This window comes from Lissotriton helveticus, chromosome 10 (assembly GCF_964261635.1).
Source record: "Lissotriton helveticus chromosome 10, aLisHel1.1, whole genome shotgun sequence".
NCBI classification, from domain to species: domain Eukaryota; kingdom Metazoa; phylum Chordata; class Amphibia; order Caudata; family Salamandridae; genus Lissotriton; species Lissotriton helveticus.
Window position 1 is genome coordinate 934,398,314 of NC_136071.1, and position 20,664 is coordinate 934,418,977.

At 45.5% G+C, this 20,664-nt stretch overlaps 1 protein-coding gene across 1 annotated transcript in view; it reads right to left on the reverse strand.

The window, feature by feature from the left end:
* The window catches only part of RUNDC3B (RUN domain containing 3B), a 1,007,829-nt gene that overhangs the window by 500,038 nt on the left and 487,127 nt on the right, over nucleotides 1-20,664 (reverse strand). Inside the window, exon 3 of the mRNA XM_078663594.1 lies at nucleotides 5,967-6,100. Coding sequence (XP_078519720.1) covers nucleotides 5,967-6,100 — 134 coding nt within the window. The remainder of the gene's footprint in view (nucleotides 1-5,966; nucleotides 6,101-20,664) is intronic.

The window sequence follows — 20,664 nt, forward strand, 5'->3', positions numbered from 1 at the left end:
GCTACCCATAGGCCGAAAGGCAGGGCCCAAAACTGAAAATGACAGCCCTGAATGCAAAACCTCAAGAACCAACGAGAGCTGGGGTGAATCGGAATGTGATAAGCGTCTTGGAAATTGCGGGTGTACATGAAATGGCCTGGAAGAACCAAAGGAATTACCCTCTGGAGAGTCTCCATCCCCCCCAAAAATAGATGAACCACCCATTTGTTCAGAGCCTTCAAATCCAGGACCAGCCTGAATACCCCCTCTTCATTTTGGGAACCAGGAAAATCAGGGAGTAAAACCCCTTCCCCACCTCCAGAGGAGGAACAACCTTCTTTGCACCTTTGTGCAAGAGAGACTCGACCCCCAGAGATAGATCGGACCTCCTGGCCAGATAGGACAGCCAAGGAGTGGGATGAATCCCTGATTCCGGAGGAGGCTTCAAGAATTCGATGACATGACACTGACTAACAATGTTCAGCACCCATACGTCTGAACATGACTGCACCCAAGCCAGAAGGAGAGCCACAGCAGACCTCTGACCAACAATCCAGGACTGGAGACAGTCAGGAATAAGGTTTGGAAGGGGGGAACTTAGCCTTTCTGCCCCGACCCCTGGCAGCAAAGAACTTCCCGTGGCCCCTGGAAAATTGCCTAAGAGAGGGAGGATGGAAAAAAGATTTAGGCTTAGAGGAAATGCCAGCAGCAGAGGACTGCTTAAAGGAAGAAGAATGCTTTTTCTTCTTAAATTTATGCAATTTCCCCTCCAACTCCTCCCGAAAAATCATAGTCCCTTGAATAGGCAAGCAAAGGGCGCAAGCCTTCTGAGCGGAGTCCATTTTCTAGTCCTTCAGCACCAAATTGCGGCGGGCAGCCACTCCCACACCACTGGACAAGGCCGAGGCCCGCACCACATTGAAGGAGACATCAGAGAGACACTCCACCTGTCTTTTGATATGGTCCAAAAGTCAAGAACAGTCGGAAGCATCATCCATCGACTGATACATAGCTTTGATATCAGAAATCAGGGCTTGAGCCACGTAAGCACCATAAATGCCCACCCTGAGGGCCAGATGAGAACCAGAGTACACCTTTTTGAGGGAAGCATCCACCTTTATATCAACTGGATCCTTAAGCACTACATCTTCTGCCAAGGAAGTTCAACCCACAAGACTGGCCACAAAAGAATCAATAGGAATAGAGTCAGGTAAGTCTTTACACATATCCTGAAGAGGGTAAAGGTTTGCCGTAAATCATGGAAGCATGATACGGTCGAGATCCTTCCTGTTCTGCTTAAAGACCTCTCTGATGTAAGGTTGGACAGGAACAGACAGCGACCGAACTTTGGAATTGCCGCAATAAGGAACCACCGGATGTGCTAGGAGGCTCTTCATCCGGAAAACCCATGTTAGATTTGATATGTTTAATCAATTCTTGCAACATATCCTTGTCAATGTACTTTCCCTTATGCTCCACATCCCCCATCCAGTCTTACTCCGAACCAGATGAATTTAAGGAATGAACCAGGGGACAGCCCTTGGGATGAGCCCCCCATCTCACGCAGAGTCTCTTGATCAAACGTTTGATCCTGGCATCATTCCCCTCTCTGCGGCATTTAGACCTGGCCGGAAAAGGGGACGAAGAGGACTCAGAGGAAGAGCAGGAGGAGCGCTCTTATGTGTATGCTTGCCCATGGTAGATTAGAACCAGGAACCACAGGTGTCAAAGTCCCAGACAGGGCAAAAACACGGACCAGATCTTGCAGGAGTGTCAACGTCCAGTGATAACTGAAAAGATACAGTGCTCTGGAAACCTAGAGGGAGAACCTTGAGCACCCACATGAAGGACTCCAAGTACTGCAGCCAGATAGAAAGGAAATCGACGTCAAATGAGGCCAGAAAATACCAACAAAAGGAATCCACAAAGACCGCTATGCTGACTTATCAAAGCTGGCTCCTAAACGCCCTCCGCGTAGGAGACCGGCACAGCAGTGCCTGACTTCTGGTCCCGCCTGGCACCCAGAAGTCAGGCATCCTGACCCGGAAGAGATCCCGCAGCCACCACCAGCTCCCTGAGAGAGAAACGCTGTGCCTCCGAGACGAGCCCTGCCACCCGGGAAGCACAGACCAGGACATCTGTGATGAAAAACCACCTGTGGAAAACTTAAAGCTCCCCCAAGCCCAGCAGGAAGGTAGAGGAAGCCGCGCCAGCACTTCCACATCGCCCACCAGCTAAAACGCAAGTAATCCTCAGGAGCGTCCAGGCTCGTGCATCATCCTCTTCTGTCAGTCGATAGAAAAAAAGAACAGGAGGAATGCTGGGATAGCTATGCTTATGTACTCCCAGAGGAATGGGGTGGGGTAGGGCCAGCATTCCTTAGTTCTTTTATTTGTCGGTGAGATAGGTTCTCACTTTGTAAATGAAGGGGACGAGGACAGGAAGGACCTGAGGGGTAATAGGTGCCAAGGCTGGAGTCACAAAGTGCGCCGTGGGAAACCCTATGTAGGAGCACCCATGGTTCATGTACCTCGAGAAATGAGAGCACAGTAATACCAGAATGTAATCCACCTGCAACCAGCGATCTGCTGGCCCCAATCCCCCTCAACCACACTCCACTCCGCTGATTGTATGCACCCTCTCACGGCAAGATAATGTCACCACTCATGTGACTTGGAAATGTGACGAACTTGACTTTGGAAATCATTTGTTTTGCCAGCAGGATCATTCTGTTAATTCCATTACTCCCAAAAGCACTATGTGTGGTGTTGGAAATGGCCCTTTTTGCAGGGTTATCCCCAAACTTTTTGCTTCCTCCTCCTATTTTTTTCCTGACCTGTGGTTGTTGGCTTTAGGACTCTGGGCACTTTACCACTGCTGATCAGTGCTAAAGTGCATATGCTCTCTGTGTAAGTTTATATTGTGATTGGTTCTCTCTGATTGGCATATTTGTTTTACCAGTAGGTTCCTAGTAAAGTTTACTGAGTGTGCCAGGGCTAGTAACTCAAATGCTACTAGTGGGCTTGCAGCACTGATTGCGCCACCCACATGGGTAGCCGTGAAAATAGGTCTCAGGCCTGCCACCGCAGTGCCTTTGCGTAGTTTTGTTAACTGCCATGTCAACCTGGCAAGTGCAACCACTTACCAGGCCCTACCCTACCCTTTGATTGCACATAGGACACCCCTATGGTATGCCCAAGGTACCCCCCTGGGCAGGGTGCAGTGTATGTGAAAGGTAGGACATGTACTGGTGTGTGTAACATGTTCTGACAGTGAAATACTGCCAATTTCATTTTCCACTATTGAAAGGCTATCTTGCCCATAGGACAGAATGTGGAATGCTTTGTAACATTTTACAAGCATATCTTCCCATAGGATAAGATGGAAAATTGGAATCTGGTATCCCTGAACTCAGAATTTAATAATACATATTTTAGCAAGGATGTTTTTTAAATTATGTGTTTGAAAATAGCACTTCTAGAAAGGGGCTATTTTCTTATTCTACCTTTCTATGTGCCACTGTCTGTTTGTAGATTGACGGTCTGGTTTCAGTGTGACAGACATAGGATATGCATTCCCTGTGATGTGTCTGGAGCCAAGGATCACACTGGCAAAGGATGTTGTTGTGCACTTGCAGAATGGCCCCAGAACTGGTTTGGACTGGGCTCAGAGCCCCTGCACAAAGGGATCAAAGACATTTTGGGGTATAAGTATCTGACCTAAAACCCCTGAATGTTATGCTACTTCTGGAATCAAGAGGAACCTTTGCTGAGGAGAAGATCTGAAGAAACTGAGAGGTACTGCTCTTGCTGCGTGTCTGGGGTTGGCCTGCAGTTGCCGTTTCTGCCAAAGAAACGAGAAGAACTTTGCTGTGATGCTCAGGGACAAAAAAACTTCAACCCCAGCTCCCCTGAACTTCCTTTCTTGGTGTTCTGACCTGCCAGGAGGTGACTGTATTGGGCCTCTGGAGGTTGTGTCTGCTGTCGGGAGCTGGAAGAAAACCCAAGAGAAGTAAGAAACCCTGTTTCCGACGCAGTTGATGCTGTGATGCAGCGACTTGCACCAGGGCACGGCGAGCCGCTCGTGAACTACGCAACGCCTTGCCTGCTCCGCAGCTCTGACTCCCTACGATGCCCGCCGACGTTGGCAGTGATTGGCTGTGCTCGACGCCAGCGCCCACATCAACTCTGTCCTCACCAGTGGCTGCTTCTTGATATCACGGTGCTGAATCCCGCCGAGAGTGACTCGAGAAACTTGCCTACGTCACATCACCGGAGCAGACATCGGCCATCTTCGACACCGTGCATCTTCACCAAAATCGTTTTCAAGGTACTGTTGTCTGGGGGTCTGTGACTTCACGCCCAATGCCGCAATCCTCGCAGGCAGTGCTGTACTTTGGATTTCGTGCAGTCCTGACGTCGCAATAGCCCCAGTTTGTGCTATTTGATTTCTACAAGCTTATTTTTGCAATATCCTTTTTAAAGACATTTTCCCTGAGTATCTGGATGTTGGATTTTTGTTGTTTTGGTCTTGTTTAGTTTAGATAAAGATACTTTATTTTTCTAAACTGGCATGGTGTCCATTTGTGGTGTTTTCACTGTATTACTGGGAATGTTAGTACAAATACTTTACACATTGCCTTTGGGATAAGCCTGTCTGTTCATGCCAAGCTACCAAAAGGGTGCGGAGGGGTTATCTAAAAGGTGTATTCCCCCCTTACCCTGACTAGAAGCAAAGGTCTCATTTTGGACAAAATTACCTACCTCTGCCAACTAGAGACCCCCATTTCTAACATGTGTACCTCTTCAAATTGTAGCTAACACCAGATTATGCTGTTTAATCGGTTTTCATTTCATGGCCTGTCCGAAGCCTGACTCAAACTTAACACTGCCTAATAACGCCATTCAGAGGAGCGTGTACATTTCACCTTGACTTCGTTTTCAAAACCGTGCAGACTGAGGACCTGCATCTCACTCTGGTTACTAAATTTCAATCCGACCTTCAGAGCAAAGTTTCAACAGCCTTTGACCATGCAGCTCCCACAGGCTGCCAGAGACAAAAACTGCAGCAGCAAGGACAATGACTGGTTTGAAGAGGTTTCCTACTTCTTGAAAGCTTTAGTCGAGCTTGGAACAAATCTTGGTTAATGTCTGAAAGAATGCCGAGATCACTTTCAAAGATGCAAATCAAAAAACTCCAATTTCCAGACCTTACTCGTTGAAATTATGGATTGCACTGTATAATTGCTTTGTAGCTCTTTGTTAGCAGTGCTGCCTGGTTGCCAGATAAGAATGGACTGCCCTACCCTTGATTCACTTCATTCTTAATCAAATTGACCCAGCAAACTTAATTTGATCTTTTCCTATAGAAGTCTACCACATAAGCTTTAAAGCCATTCAAAGTTGGGCTCATTTGTTGAATCTCTCAACTTCTACATAGCCCCTGTGGCTGCTATTGTTAAAGCCTGTAATACTGGGTATCGTATATCTGAAGACAAAACCCCAATCTAATTAATCATAGCAACCACAGGGACTCACTGCAGACCTCCTGACTCTCATTCCGTCCTCCAGCTACTAGTCACAAGCCAAGTGACCCATTGACTAAAAAATTCAGAGGGCTTGGCTCAACCTCACACAGAAAATTAAGAGGCTACGTTTGCGAAGTGTAAACCTAAGTGCCTCCCATTCATATAGTTTGACTAGAAGGGTCCCCCACACCTTCTTGCAAACATGGTGCATACACATATGTAGCCATGGCGTGCTTCATGAAATAAAGTGTTACTCCCCTTTCATGTAAATTGTACTACGGAGGATGTAGGTTACCTCCGACAACTACTTATTAATGGGTCATAAGATGACATTTTGCGTCAAAGTTGATATATTCAAGTTGCTCTACGGTAAAAGCCTAGAGATACATAATCACTATAGAAAAGTTCACAAATTCTAATAAAAAGCCAGCAAAAATAGAAATCTCATTGGGTTTGTTACCTTGGCTCTGGATGAGCTAACATTTTCCATGTTCTCAATGCTGCAGATGCAACTGTGCGGCATTTTGCAGCAGGCCACTCGTATGTAGTCCCAGAAAGTGCGCGGGCTTTCATATCCAAACCAGGAGAATTGACCTGAATCAAGAAAAAGGGAAAAGAATGAAACATACATTTAATACTGCTAGAGAACTATAGTTGATGGGGGAGTAGGGCTTCAGAGTGCAATAAATATATTTTGAGGCTTGTGTCGAAAGCATGTCTGATGTTGGTTGCTCAGTGACAAAATAACAATTTTATCTATAACCATCCCTTAAAAAGCACTTGCACTGAAAAAAAAAGATAATTTCTGTTATCTAATAGTGAAAGGAACGACCTTTCAAATCATCTGGAATTATTAATTTGAAATACCTGTATCTGTTGTTCTACTGCAACAAATACAAATCTGCTGTCAAAACGGTCATTTCTTAGTTTCAATAGGACTGTTATTGAAAATTGTCTGCATACACAACATCAATACTTTAATACACATACTCCTCCTTCCCCACCCTAGAAGCACCACAGCTAGAACCCACCTAACCCACCTTCTCCCAATAGTCTGATTTGCTGTCAACAGCAAGCGTAATATAAGCCTCCCTTTGGATTTCAACCAGTTGAATCCCTGCAATGTTCTGCCTAATAATATCACCTCTCAGACTGTTAAGTCAACACTGTAAAATTCATTTGATTTCCCCCATTTTTCCCTACAGAACGATTGTGTTTTCAGGATGCGCCACGGTATATCCGTTTTGAAAAAATCATCCCCATGGCGTTATCCCCAAGTTTTTAAACTTCCTTTGTTCATGGCATGGAATGTGGGAGGGGGTTGAAGCTAATTATAAAATATTTTGAACATGATATCTTTACACTACATATGCTTAGCCGACCTATTCGCTCTTCCAATTTTATTTCATCAGACATCTCCTAATAGTGTTGGACAAGTTTTTCAATCTCTCAACAGTACTTTCTCCCAAAGTTGACGCCTCCCCACCCCCAACTGGGCCCCCCTACCAACAATTTGCAAAGCAGAAAAGGAAGAGTCAGTTTGCCCTGAAACAAATGTCAAGTGGGTCAATCTTTTCTTGTGGCTGTGTTTTATTGAGCAGGTGAAGCCCATAATGTCTCAGCTGTGAGTATCTTAAATATTTGGTTCCGACATCAGAAATCAGTTGTCTTCTTGGAACATATTTATCACAACACTGTGAAAAAAATCCTGCCTTCCATTCTCTCTCGGTCAAGTCCAGGAGTGAAATTTTGATTGGACGTATTTATTCTGGTAAATTCCATGCATAAATTGTATTGCTTTCAGTGGTATCTCTAGTGATGTTTGAGCATAGTTTCTTCAAAATTTGTACCCATCGAAATTTCATGGTTAACTTTAGTAAGGATGCATACAAGTACAGCATATGCATGCATGCTTGAGTAAGTGGCATCTTATAGCTCGCTGCTGAGGGTTATACCGGTTGTTAAAGGCCCTGAACCAGAGTTTTATTACGAGGGTGAAGGACTTTAACATCCAGTATAGCCAGGACCAGAAGGACTTTGAACATTATACCTTTGTTGGGTGGAAAGTTCTAAGTTAAAAAGAGAGAAACCGGAACACAAACATTGGAATGTTGGAGCGCTGGGCTTATACTAGCCATTGTAAGACTGGAGCTACTGCATTCTCTTCAACTGAGCTCTCAACATTCTAATGTTGTAATCACAGTTTCACCCAGTTTCAAAAGCAAGTTCTTTGTGTAGCCGTTGCAATCTTGAGGAGACAATGTGCAGTTAAGCTACTTGCACTTTTCCAATAATGGTGTGAGTGTCCTAAATGGTAGTGGCAGCATCAATCAATTAACCAACAAGCATTTCTATAGCGCCAAAAACTCACACGGCAATTAGGCGCCGTCTCCTAAACAAAAAAATCTATTTCAACTGGTATGTTTTAAATGCTTTCTGAGATGGGGAAGCTGATAAACCAGATGCTGATAATCTGCTGTCCTCGAAAAATCATACCACTTTTACCAGACCTGCAGATCTAGTGATTTGAATGAGCTACTCGCCCCAACTGCTCTTGACCCACAACAAAGTCTCAAATTGTGCTCCTGGGCGAATATTGTTTTTCCTTGAGCTGCCTTTTTACGTCTTGCATGCGAAAGCAGCGCATGTGCTGCTTCGCTTGCGAGACTATTGCTGCTGCTTTCAGTCCCGAAGGGATACAGGAGGTGGCACGCGCGGACAGGAGATGTGCACGTGCACACACATCGCCTGTCCGCGCTCGCGACGTTTGAGCAGAACGTGCACTATGTGCGTTCCACTCTCACGGCGACAACTTGTTTAAGAAGGCAAGACAATGTTAATTCATCTTCCAGTGGTAAAACCCCTATTTAAATGGGGGAAGGGTTCCGGAGGGTTTACGCTTCAGTCCTGTGTTTGGTGATAACCGTGAAGGTGGAGGCTGACCCAGGAAGCACCGTGCGATCCCGGGAGAAAAACTCCTCTCAGCAAGAATACGGGGCTGACCTTTGTCTGCTCGAGGTCACAGAATTCTCAGCTCTACTTTTACTTATAATCGTCTCCCCACAAATGCTGTGTCTGTTCAATCTCACAGCTGAGCAGCTACAGTATGCCTGATTTACTGCATTAGACATACCGTCACTCCAGGGACCTCTGCCCCTCTTATCACCTCTTAACACTTGCGTCTTTTGAGCCGAGAGGGGCACCTCACCGGGGTTTAAAATCCCCTTCCGTTACTGGCAGGTGTGTCTTGGATGCCACCACAGTGTCACGTGCGCTGTTTAATAATGGGTCTACCAGCTCGAGGGGGCATGATGCTGACCAAACTTCACTTCTCCCCTCGCTCTGCCTGGCTGTGCTACACGGGAAACGGGGTGCAGCACAGCGCCTACAACAACCCACGAAGAGTCGTTGAAATGCAAAAGACTACTCCCTGGGTAAGGGGAGCGTTCAGGTGGAGTAAACTGGGGTGGGTGGGAGGAGGTGGGTTAACACTTTAAAGATCACTACTGAGGCAACAAGAGCCAATAAGACAGGATTCACTTATTGGGAATGCTACTGGCGCGTCACTGCCAGCTCTAACTGCCACCCAGCAGGACCAATGTATTTTCATTTCATTTTTATAGCGCAAACTCACCCATCAAGGGTTTGGGGCGCTTTACAGTGTATTGTAATAACAGAAGTAGTGCAAATAGTGTGTTTTTAATATTATTTATATCCGAATTTCCCCCTCTTAGATTTTGGGCTTTGTCCCCCATAAACCTGGCGACTTACTTGAATTGCCTTCAAGATGCTATGTGCTTCTGCAGTGTAATAACAAGGGGAATAAAGGCTTAGTAAAAGCAAGCATTTGCAATGCAACAGGTCTTGCATTTACGCGAGTTTGAGCTATTGGCATTGTAAATAACAATGCCTTTTACTTATGTTTTGGTTTTTAAAACATAAATAAAAGCCATTGTCATTTTCAATGCCAATAGCTCAAACTCCCGTAAATGCGAGACCTATTGCATTGCAAATGCTTGTTCCTAATAGTCACATATGAGAGCACCTTCAAATATCGGAGTTCAGCAGGTCTGCTGTACAAGAAACACTGCTTGTTCCCTATATAATAACAATCCAGCCCACATGTAGGGTACACATGACCCCCAACTTGCCTCTTCCTACACTAACAGCATTGTCATAATAGCAAATGCAAATGGCAAAATATTTTTTATTTGCACATCACCAGGTAAAGTGCTTCAATTTGTTTTGACTTTATTAAAATCTGTTTCCATTATTGTTCTGAATTACAAAAAATGTGCTTTCCTAATTGCGGATATATATTGAAATATTTCTACAGTTCATTTGCAAGCTATTTAAATGTTAGAAAAAAACTGACTACCTCTCCTTTCACAGTTATTGTGAGACATTTCCCTTTACAAAATACTGTGACCTTGCAGTCAGAGAAAGCAAACCAAATAGCAATCTCTAGGATAGAATAAGTAGCAATTTGTAAGTACACTTAAACTGACATCTGACCTCTTTCCGTGAAGGCACAGCAAATGTGGCAAGATAAAAACAACATTTTAAGGCATCTTTAGCGCTAATTCACTTTCTGAATGACAGAACACCTGTTCTATGTCAGCTTGAGCTCTCTACAGAATGAGCCAGTCGGCCCTAAAAATAGCTTGCTCTGATAAAATCAGACTCGCCATATTGAGTGGAAATGTAGATTTTTCAAGGCCTGATCTCGGAACGGATACCAGGTAGTCTGCACTCATCTCAGGTACCGCTTTTCAAATGATTCACTGCTGTTAATTTATGTGGAGTCCGTATATATATAGGGGAACTCACATGAAGATGAATTCTGACCTCAGTAGGAAATTTGGGGCTCAGTATTCTGGTCTACAATCTTAAATGGCAACCCTGGAGAAAGACAAAACATTCTCCCACCCCACTTGGCCCTCCATTTTGGTTTATGGCCAAACTCACCCTATGATGTGGCTCAGGAATCCATCCAACAAAATCATGTGCAAACACTTCCAAAATGTTTTGCAACTTGAGAAATGCTAGGCATAAAAAGAAAAAGTGGGATTTTGCAACAGAAATAAGAGAAATAGATAAATCTACTGTGCCCAAGTCTCAACCAACTTTGTGCTCCGAAAAGACAAATTTGCATGGGAAAAGTGAAACAGCCAGCATGAAGTTCATCAAAGAGTTTTGTTTACTACTACAACACATTGAAAATGCAGAATTGCATCCTACGTTTATACACTCCAAAATGACTATCCTTGCAGAAATCTATTCATTGGGTTCTTTTCCAGAGTAAGGTCAATATTAATTTACTGACCATAGTTTATAAAGGCCTTCAGGCAATTGCCCCACTGTACTTCTGTCAAGTGGAATTGAAAAACATGTACCAGCCAATGTCTTTCCCAAGACAGGTTCTCACACCAAGTGCAAAATAAAAGAGTAACAGGAGATGTTGTCCGATTGGTCCCAAACACAGGAGTGAACTTCCTTGACATATCAGTAGAGAAGGGTCTTGATGTACTTCCACAAAACTTTCAAATCCTGGTTTCTCTCTTAACCTTTGCTTCATAATGTGATGTGCCACCTTTCATTTGATTCATTACGCTTAGTCATAGGTTAGACCATTATTCAGTATAAACAACATTAAAAATAAATATAGGGTCAGTGTTTGTTTGCAGTTTTCGATAATGGTGAATGTCCTCCCCATGTGGGTATTTTGTTTTCACAATCTTAGCTCGTAAGTTAAGTAATAGTCTCATTCAGACCCGATTGATACTAGGGGCTAAAAAACCTTGGCGCAAATTCCATTATGCCGGGGGGGGGGGTTTCACAGTGTATGCTGCCAGTTTATGGATTTATGCTAATAATGGACAACTTACACAAATGGGTTTTAAATGGGTTTTGTACCCGTTTGTGTTTCACCACATTTTGACATGCTTTGTGCTTACTGTTAGTTCAGCAAAAAGCTGGTGGTGATAGGGAGTGCAAAAGGCCAGCGAATGCAAGTTTGCTCTCTGCGGCCACGATGTGCTGGCCGTAAAATAGGTGAAAATAAATGTGTACAATTCTTTTTTACTAGTGTAAATGACATGGTGTAAATGACAAATCAAGTAGGTGATCCTAGAGGACTTCAGAGATGTGCACCAAGCAAATTATGTCCCTACTCAAAGAGTTGCAACTTTGCAGTTGCTCACATACATTTGCAAAGCCTTTCACAACATCACTGCACTTTCAACCTTAACCTAAATGAACGGGCTTAATGGTGCAAAATGCATAGGAAACGGCATCCAAAATGCCCATTTTATAGAATGAGTGGATAGATGGGGTGCTTTGATGGAAAATTATTTCCCTGTAAAGATTTTTTTTGTTTAAATTGCATAAATTATTTGATCCATCACAATAGATGTTCTACTATACAGATGCTTCGCACATGGGCCGTGTAAGAAATTAGGTTAGTGGTTGAGGGGCTTGAAACCCACCCTCAAGCAGGAACCACAATCCTTGTTAGGGTGAAGCACAAGCACACCCCGAATTAACCTTTACTCAACCCTCTGGTAGCTTGGCACAGATCAGTCAGGCTTAACTTGGAGGCAATGTACAAAGTGTTTATGCAGCACTTCAAACAGTAATAACATAAAAACATAAGAAAAATCCCACACCAAATTAAACAGAGTAAAGTTTAATAAATAAAACAAGACCAAAACAAATATCCAATCAGTAGAACCGTAGATACTCAGGTTCAAAGATTTTAGCAATAATAGCGTCAAAAAGCACAAAGCTCCAACTGTGTAGATCTGATCACACCTGACTGGGACAAAGTCACAAGTTCAAATTGACAACGATAGAGTGCAGGCCTACTAAAAGGACCCAGTTAAGCCCGCTGGGCCAGTTTGCGTAGCAATGCAAGGTCCCACGGAGAGGATGTGTTGTGCTGCCGAGACAATGCGAGGTCCGGGTCAGAGATTCATCGTGCACAAAGTTGGTTCCATGGAGCTGTAAGACTGCGATGTGAGGCTCTACTTCATTCTCAAGGAAGTGGGCAATGAGGGGGCTTGCGATGCATAGTCATGCGTCGAAGAGGAGTCGCACACTGGCTGGTTCTGAATAAGCTGTGGGGCTTGCAATGTGGAGTCCTGCATCATGCAGCCGCGGTTCCGATGAGGCTGTGGTGGCGATGCAAAGTCGTTGCAAAGTGCCATGCAGCAGAGGCGTAGCATTGTTTCTACTCAGGGTTGCACCGCTCAGCAGAGGAGATGTGTCTGTTCTGCGGAGTCCACAGATGGGTTGGCAGAGCACCTTCAGACCCACTTTCAAGTATCAAGGAATGGTGAGGCAGGACTCACAGATGGCAGAGTCCAGGTGCTGGGTTCAAGGTTGTTGGAAGCCTGTTAAGTCCCTGAAACTTCAGATCAGGAGGCCAGTAAACTAGCCCTTGGAGCCACTCTGAAGTCCTGGGTTTAGAGATACAGGTCCAGTCTTTCTCCCCGGGCAAGAAGGCAGCAGGATAGCACAGTAGGGCAGCAGTCCTTCCGAGCAGCAGTACAGCAGAGTGGCAGTCCTTTAATCAGCTCAGCAGTCCTTCCTAGGAGAGTCTACAGGTGCAGAAGTGTACTGTAGGGTCCAACACTTATACCTGCTGCCCACTTTGAAGCGGAGGAAACTTCTAGAGGTTTCCACCCCCCGGATGCGTCGGGTATTCCCTTGATCCGCCGTGGCCCCAGCTTCTCTGGGGGTCACAATGGACTAGTGACATCAGTTTGAGAGAGTGCTCATGCAGAGTCGCTGTGATGTGAAAGTGTGGTAGGTGACAGCTCCTCCCCCTCTTTAACTCAGAGAGGCCCATCCTGCCAACATGTATCTTTCGTTTGTCTCACTATCTGGGAGCAATACACAAAGCACAAAATCCAATTACACCTAGTCATGTGAACCAGGATCAGGCTGGATGCACAAAATATTTAGGAGAAGATAATGCCAACTTTCTGGCATTTACCATTACAAAGGGACTGTTAATTACAATTCTTTAGACACTAAACTCTACCTATTCAACTGTTCCCAATTGGAAGTTACATCTTATTAAATATAATAAGTTAACTTCAATGTTATTCGGAATAGTTACGCATAATATAACAACTAGTTTACACAGAAAGGTTACCGCAGGGAACACACTTTTTACATGCCCAGAGTAGTCACCCCAAACCTCTCATCAACAGCATTCCATAAGGAGAATTTCAGCACTGAGGAAGGCTTTTTACAAGAAAACAAGACCATGTTGAGTAGGATTGGGGCTAGGGGATACTCTGAGCACGTTCTACAGGCGGCAGTACAGAAAAGAAGCATGACTGCCAGGCAACAACTTCTTATCCTAAAAATACCCAATAACAGTGACATGGCAAGTGACCGCTTAAGACTTATCATTACATACAAGTCCAAGACAGTGAAACAAATTTTGGGCAGGCACTGGTAGATCCTATGTAGTGAGGAATGTCTAAATGAGGTTGTTAGAAACGGGACCCCCGGCTGGCCAAGGCTCACGCCAAAGTCAGTCAGGGATCACCATTTCTAAGTCAGGGCAAGGGAGTTACACACCAAGATAACCCCTGCTCACCCTCTAGGTAACGTGACGCGAGCAGCAAGGCTAATCTCAGAGGCGATGTGTAAAGCGTTTGCGCGCGCACCCCAGCGACAACACCCTAGGCCCACCACAAAGGAAACTCCCCACAAGGTTATATCAAAAATAGCCTTTGTATTATAATAATAAAAACACATTAGATAACACACACACTTTACAATGTGCCAACAGGCACGGGCAAGATTTACAAGGGAAATATGTACAGGACAGGGCCACCTGGACCACTGTCAGGGGTATGCACTTTTTAGAAATAGCACTTGTAGGTATAACACTTAGCACATAAACATATAATGACTGTAACACAGAAATAGTAAATGTAGCATACAACCAGTAACTACTGGTAAAGGGTAAATACCTCCTACGCCACCCTAAACTCTGTAGGGAAATCACGCAGGGAACTAGGACCTTATCAGGACCTATGGAAGGAAAACCTATCACCTAAGCAAGTCACATTTAGCAAAGGGAAGGAAACCTAAAATAATGACCTAAGCAAGTCACATTTAGCAAAGGCAGTAAAACATCAACATTCCTCTAAGCAGGTCACTTTTAGCAAAGGGAAATAAAAGCATAAGGAATCACCCAAGCAGGTCACTTTTAGCAAAGGTAATAACATAAACAATCCTCTAAGCAGGTCACTTTTAGCAAAGGGGATAAAACAAATAATTACCTAAGCAGGTCACTTTTAGCAAAGGTAACAACAAACATTCCTCTAAGCAGGTCACTTTTAGCAAAGGGGAATAAAACATAAGGAATCACCTAAGCAGGTCACTTTTAGCAAAGGTAATAACAGACAATTGCACATGAAACATTAAAACACATTCAGAGGTGCAGGTAGAACTTTTGCGCAGAAATCACATAAGCAGTAACTCATAAATTGTGCAGGGTGCTTGTAGCACAACACTAGAATTGTCCCTCAAGCCAACTGGCCTCGCAAGGGGCTTAAATGCCCTGAGTCTCAATGTCAGGGGAGGCTGCGCAGGCAGCACAGACACAAAGCCTAAACGTAGCAACTGTCCACTAAGTGCTGGACAGTTGTAAATAATGCTGGGCAACGTTGGAGCCTCGTGGGCTCAAGAACACAGGAATGGCGCCCAAGAGCCTCTCTGGGGCTCTAGAACCAATGTGGGCGCTGTGAGCCTTCTCTGGGCTCTGAACCAAGAACTGCCCCCTCGAGCCTCGGGGCTCGTAAATACAAGACAGCACCTCGAGCCTCTCTGGGGCTCTAACCAACGATGTGCTGGGAGCCTCGGGGGCTCGTGAACAGAAATGGCCTCTCAAGAGCCTCGCTGGGCTCTAAATAAAAATGTGGGCGATTAGGAGCTTCTGCGCTCCGCTACAATTAAAATGCCCCTAGAGCCTCTCTGGGCTCCAACAAAGAAATGCTGCAGACGTTGGAGCGGCCCCCTGCCAACTGGGGCCGCTCAAAGGGTCAGGAGAACCCGCCCCCGCACTCACCGGGACTTCACTGGTGCTGCGGGGGCGGGCAACACTGCTGGCTCACCTCTATTGCAGCGCAGGGCTCCTCTCCTCACGGGAGCCTCGTGGACACGGCCGGCGGCTTCTCTCCTCGCTGCTCGGCTGCGGGGGCGGGACTTCCGGTTCCCTCGGTCGGGCCGCACAGGGATTGGCCGGCCGGTCAACCACTTCCGGGTCGTCGCGGGCAGCGCGGCGGCCCGTTGCAAGCAGGCAGGCGAGGTGTCAGTATCCGAGGGGTGGGCTCCCTCGTAATTAATCAAAATCCAAGAACGGGGCAATGCCGGGTGGGCACCAGCTTTTAATAATTAAATAAAACGAGGTGGGCACTCGTTCTGCCAAAAATCGGCAATAAAAGCGGGCAAATGCCGGGTGGGCACCGCCTGCGCACAAAGCGCTCCCAAGCGCTATGAACAGAAGGAAAAGCGCTCCCAGCGCTGGAAATCCAAATAAAGCGCTCGAAACGCTAGCAGCAAAGATAAAGCGCTCTCAGCGCTATTCAGGCAGGGAAAAGCGCTCACAGCGCTAAAGGGCAGAAACAAAGCGCTCCCAGCGCTGGGGACAAGGGAGAGCGCTCCCCAAGCACAAAGTCAAGCTCCAGCAGGGTCTGGAGGCAGGTAGGGGGGTAAGGCTGGGCCCAGAGCCAGCACACTGGGTCTCCAGGCAGGGAGACAGTCCAAGTGGCGGTCCTCTGGCCCAACAGCAGCAGCAGCCCCCTCTGGCAGGATCCAAAAGTAGAACAAATTGTAAGGGGACACAGCCCCTTCTTATACTGTGAAATCCTTGGTCTACAGGGTGCAGGGTGGGGGGGAAACCAGTTGCAGCTGGCTTGGGAGTACCCTTGATGGCCCAACCACACCTTTCATTCACTGGGGATGCTTGGGTCGTTAGGCAAACCACAGGGGGGAGGAGCCAGCATTGTGTAGGGAAAACCCAGCCCATCCAGGACCCAGGTGCACTCCTCCCACACATCACTCATGCTGATCTCACACTCACCACCGGGCAGACCCATCCAGACTTCCTGGAGCCTGGCATGCCAGCCAGCTCCAGCCAATCACGCTCCACTATCCTCACTGCACACATACATCAATGTCCAGAAGTAGCACTTCCCTTCTAGACACATACAAGCCGCACATACCATTGCGCAGCATTCATTCTCACGAGTTCATACATACCAAACTCGAGCCTGCACTCCCCACACATCAGGAACTAACATGGACACACACATTCTCCAAGCATTCCTATGGGAGGGCAGGCCAGCCATACTACACGCACGCACTTTACTCTGGGAAACAGGGAAAAAGTGCGCCAAGACCCAGAAATCACTAACACAGGGTCACAAATAAAAGCAAAAAGATTAGGGGTGAACCTGCCCTAAGGGCCAAGTCCAACAGAGGTAATTACTGATTTCCCCATGATCACTTACAGGAGGGTGGTGAGCATGAGAGACAGATTGACATTAACAGCAACACCTCTTGAATAGGCACATATAGGAAGGGTTTCTTTACATGCTAAAACTGCAAGGCATTTAAGAACAGCCAATACATTAGCATCTTTTATTCACCCCCGTCAGGCCAGGACCGAAATATTGAAAAATACCTTTTGTGCAATTCTGACTTCACGGTTTATGTTCCCACCTTCCCTTGCAAGAAATGGTACATGGGCAGTGATATTTATCCCGCCAAGAGAAGAGTTTTAGAACACCTAAGAGCCATCGCCCATGGGGCAGGACAGTTCTCCCAATTTCACAACAATGAAACCAAACATTTGAGCTACTTTGCTATAGACAAGATCTATCCCTTAGTGAGGTGAGGCAAAAGAACTAGCTCTGAGGAAATTAGAGTCTAAATACATCTTGGAACTAAACACCAAGATACCTACAGGCCTTAATACTGAGAGATGTGTGCACCCGGAATGATGTGTCTGATTTTATGACTGTAAATTTCTCAAATGTGCACATGCTGCCCGAATATTGATTTCCTTCTCAGATGAAACTGCTTGATTTCTAAACTTTGTTTTAATCACATTTAGATATTGAATATATTTTTCCTTATTTGTGTTCTCACTATCCTTGTAGCCTTTTGTTCACTTTTTTTCTTCACTTTTCACTGCAATGCATCTGCAATGCATCTGATACAGGGCTTTGGAATACAAATTGCAGTTTTGGGAACGGTTCTTTCATGCAGGACTTAAATGGGGAACTCCCGTGAGGACCAGATATAGTTGTGACGTCTCTGGTGTGATGGAGTTATCCTTGAACCATGTCAGTGAGACTCGTGAGGATATGCTTGACTTAACAGCAGCTGGATACTTATCATGCACTATTTTTATTTGTATGCCCACTTGGACATTCACTTGAACCCTGCACGTACTCATTTTTGGCATGGTTACAGTCTGCATATTTGATGCAGGATGCAATCTCATGGGAGGCTACGCTGCATTCTTGCTCCCACTGAAGTTCTGTGGTGTAAGAAATTGGGTCACTGGTTGAAGGGTGTGAAACGCTACTCCAGCAGCAACCACAATTCTGTTAGGGTGAAGTCACACGCAAACCTCAAATTAAACTGTGCTTAACCCTCCGATAGCTTGGCACAAAAGCAGTCTGGCTTAACTTAGAGGACATGTGTTAAGTAATTAATGCAGCACTTGAAGCAATAATTAAATGAAACGGAAGAAAAATCTCACACCAATTTAGAAAAAATATTGTAAAATTTAATAAATACTTTAGGACCAAAACAACAAAAGCCCAATCAGTAGAACCAGAGCTATGCGATTTTAAAGATGTAAGTGAAAATAGTGGCAAAAAGCTCAAAGCGCCAACTATGATTATCTGGTCGCACAGGACTTGGGACAAAGTCACAAGTTCAGGCAATCTGTGATAGAGTGCAGGCGAGCTACAGGGACCACCTTAGGCTGGATGAACAACAGTGCCTTAAATCTTGACTGAGGAGCGCTGCGAGGACCCATGTCATGGATGCTTTGTGCAGCCAAGGGGATGCAAGCTCCTGGTGCAGAGATCTGTTGGGCAGTGGCAGTTCTGGGAGGGTGCAATACAAAGTACTATGTTTTCGTCGAAGATCCTGTCGACAAGGGGGTGGGGCTTGCAATGGGAAGACCTGCATTGAGGATGTTTCACACAGCAGCAGTTCCAATAAGGCTGTTATGTGGAGTTTCTGGAAGGATATGGGTTGCACTGTGCTGGTTCTGCTGGTACCACAGTTGGGCTTGCAGAGCACTTTTAGTCCCACTTCAAAAGGTCCAGGAGTGGGGTTGTGGTAAATAAATAAATAATACCCTATTTTTGAATGCTTAAATGAATAACAGATAGCTCAATAAATAAGAGTCAAGATTCGAGGTAGTAGGAGTTTTTGCAGGTTTATTACAGCATAAGGACAGGATCAGGACAACCTGCATAGGAAGAGCAGAATGACAGGGCCCAGCAGGACAACTGGGACCCAGTAGGGGAAAAGGATGCCCAGCAGCTGCTGGGGCTAGGTCTGGGATGAGCTTGGAATGAGCGCGCTAGCATTCAATAACAAGATACAGGCATATATACATAGCGCAAACACATAGCAGTACATTGCAGTAGGCGTAACAGTGGGTGGAGTAGAAGGCGTGACGTGTAGCAGTCGCGAAAGATAACAGTAAAAGTGGGTGTAACTGGGAGTATACTTAGACATGTGGTGCAAACGTAACAGAATATGTCATGAATGGGCGGAAACTTTGGAGGGGGCTACCTTAGGAGCCGGGACCTCTAACCTAATGGTGCGCGAAAACTGGCAATGACGTGTTACTAGGAGAAGCTGGGGGCTACGAACTCTATGCTAGGAGCAGAGACTAGAGTCTGGAGGGTCGGAGCGACATGTACCTAAACCTTATCTGGTATCTGATGTTTAGGGAACATGTTGATATAAACTAGAAGTCATGAGGGGAGAAGCTAACTTGATTCTAAGACTGGACCATGCATTATTCTTCATGTAGTGCGTGAAGAATATTAAATGACCATTAAATACAGTATTTCTCTAACGTGGAGACGAGAAGGCTAGACAATGACGGAAACTATTGATGCAGTTCAGTAGCTTAGGAATGCAGAAGAGGAGGACTGAACTGATAGCAGGAACTATAACATACTTTTGGCAGACTCAGAGGCAGAGCCGGGCTGCACCGGGCACTGCGAGGCAGGAAGTAAGTGAAGGGTCGAGGATACAGGTGGGGGCTGTATCGCTCCTCAGCGAGGCTTTCAGGAGACAGGGGCTGAATCTGTGGTCCGGGCCCTTTTGAGGCCTAGAAACGGGGACTTTATAATTGAATAACGTGCACACTGAGAAACGTGGCAACATTACTTACATAGGCCTGATATTCGTAGTATTCACGAGGACTGGAAATTAACATACCAGAGGTGGACACAACTGTAATTGCGTCTTTAATCAGAATGGGGAATAACATATGCATATTGATCATGCACATATAACATATGATGGATGGGGCGTAGGGACACAGAACATGGCGAAATTTACTTTTCCACATTCCCTCCTTGTCACTACGTTTTCATCAGGAAACATCAATATTCATGATACCGTCTATCATTTCATACAGTACCATTTGCTCGTCTCGAATTGTCTTAGAACGGGATTTAGAACGGGGCTTGGGACTAGGAATACAAGAGGTAGCACACATGCTGCAAATCGCAGGGCCACATTGTATACAGAGGCAGCAGCTAAATATAATCGCTACTGCAATACCTAGAAAGGACAGGACTTTCCATCCCCATGCGGAAATTACATTCCAGAACCAACCGGACCATGTCCAGGTGCCTGGATCTTGATGTAACAGGTGGGCAATTTTATGGAGTCTGGTTATAGCTGAATAAACAGACGGCGCGTTATTTGGAATGAAAATGCAACAACTGGATCCGAGAATTCTACAGGCCCCGCCCCTATCGGCCAGTATGACGTCAAGGACGAGACGATTCTGTAAAACGACAAATCTCATAGCAGATTGTTCTTCGGTGAGGTTACCTAGAGCAGAGGCAGTCTCATTTACTACA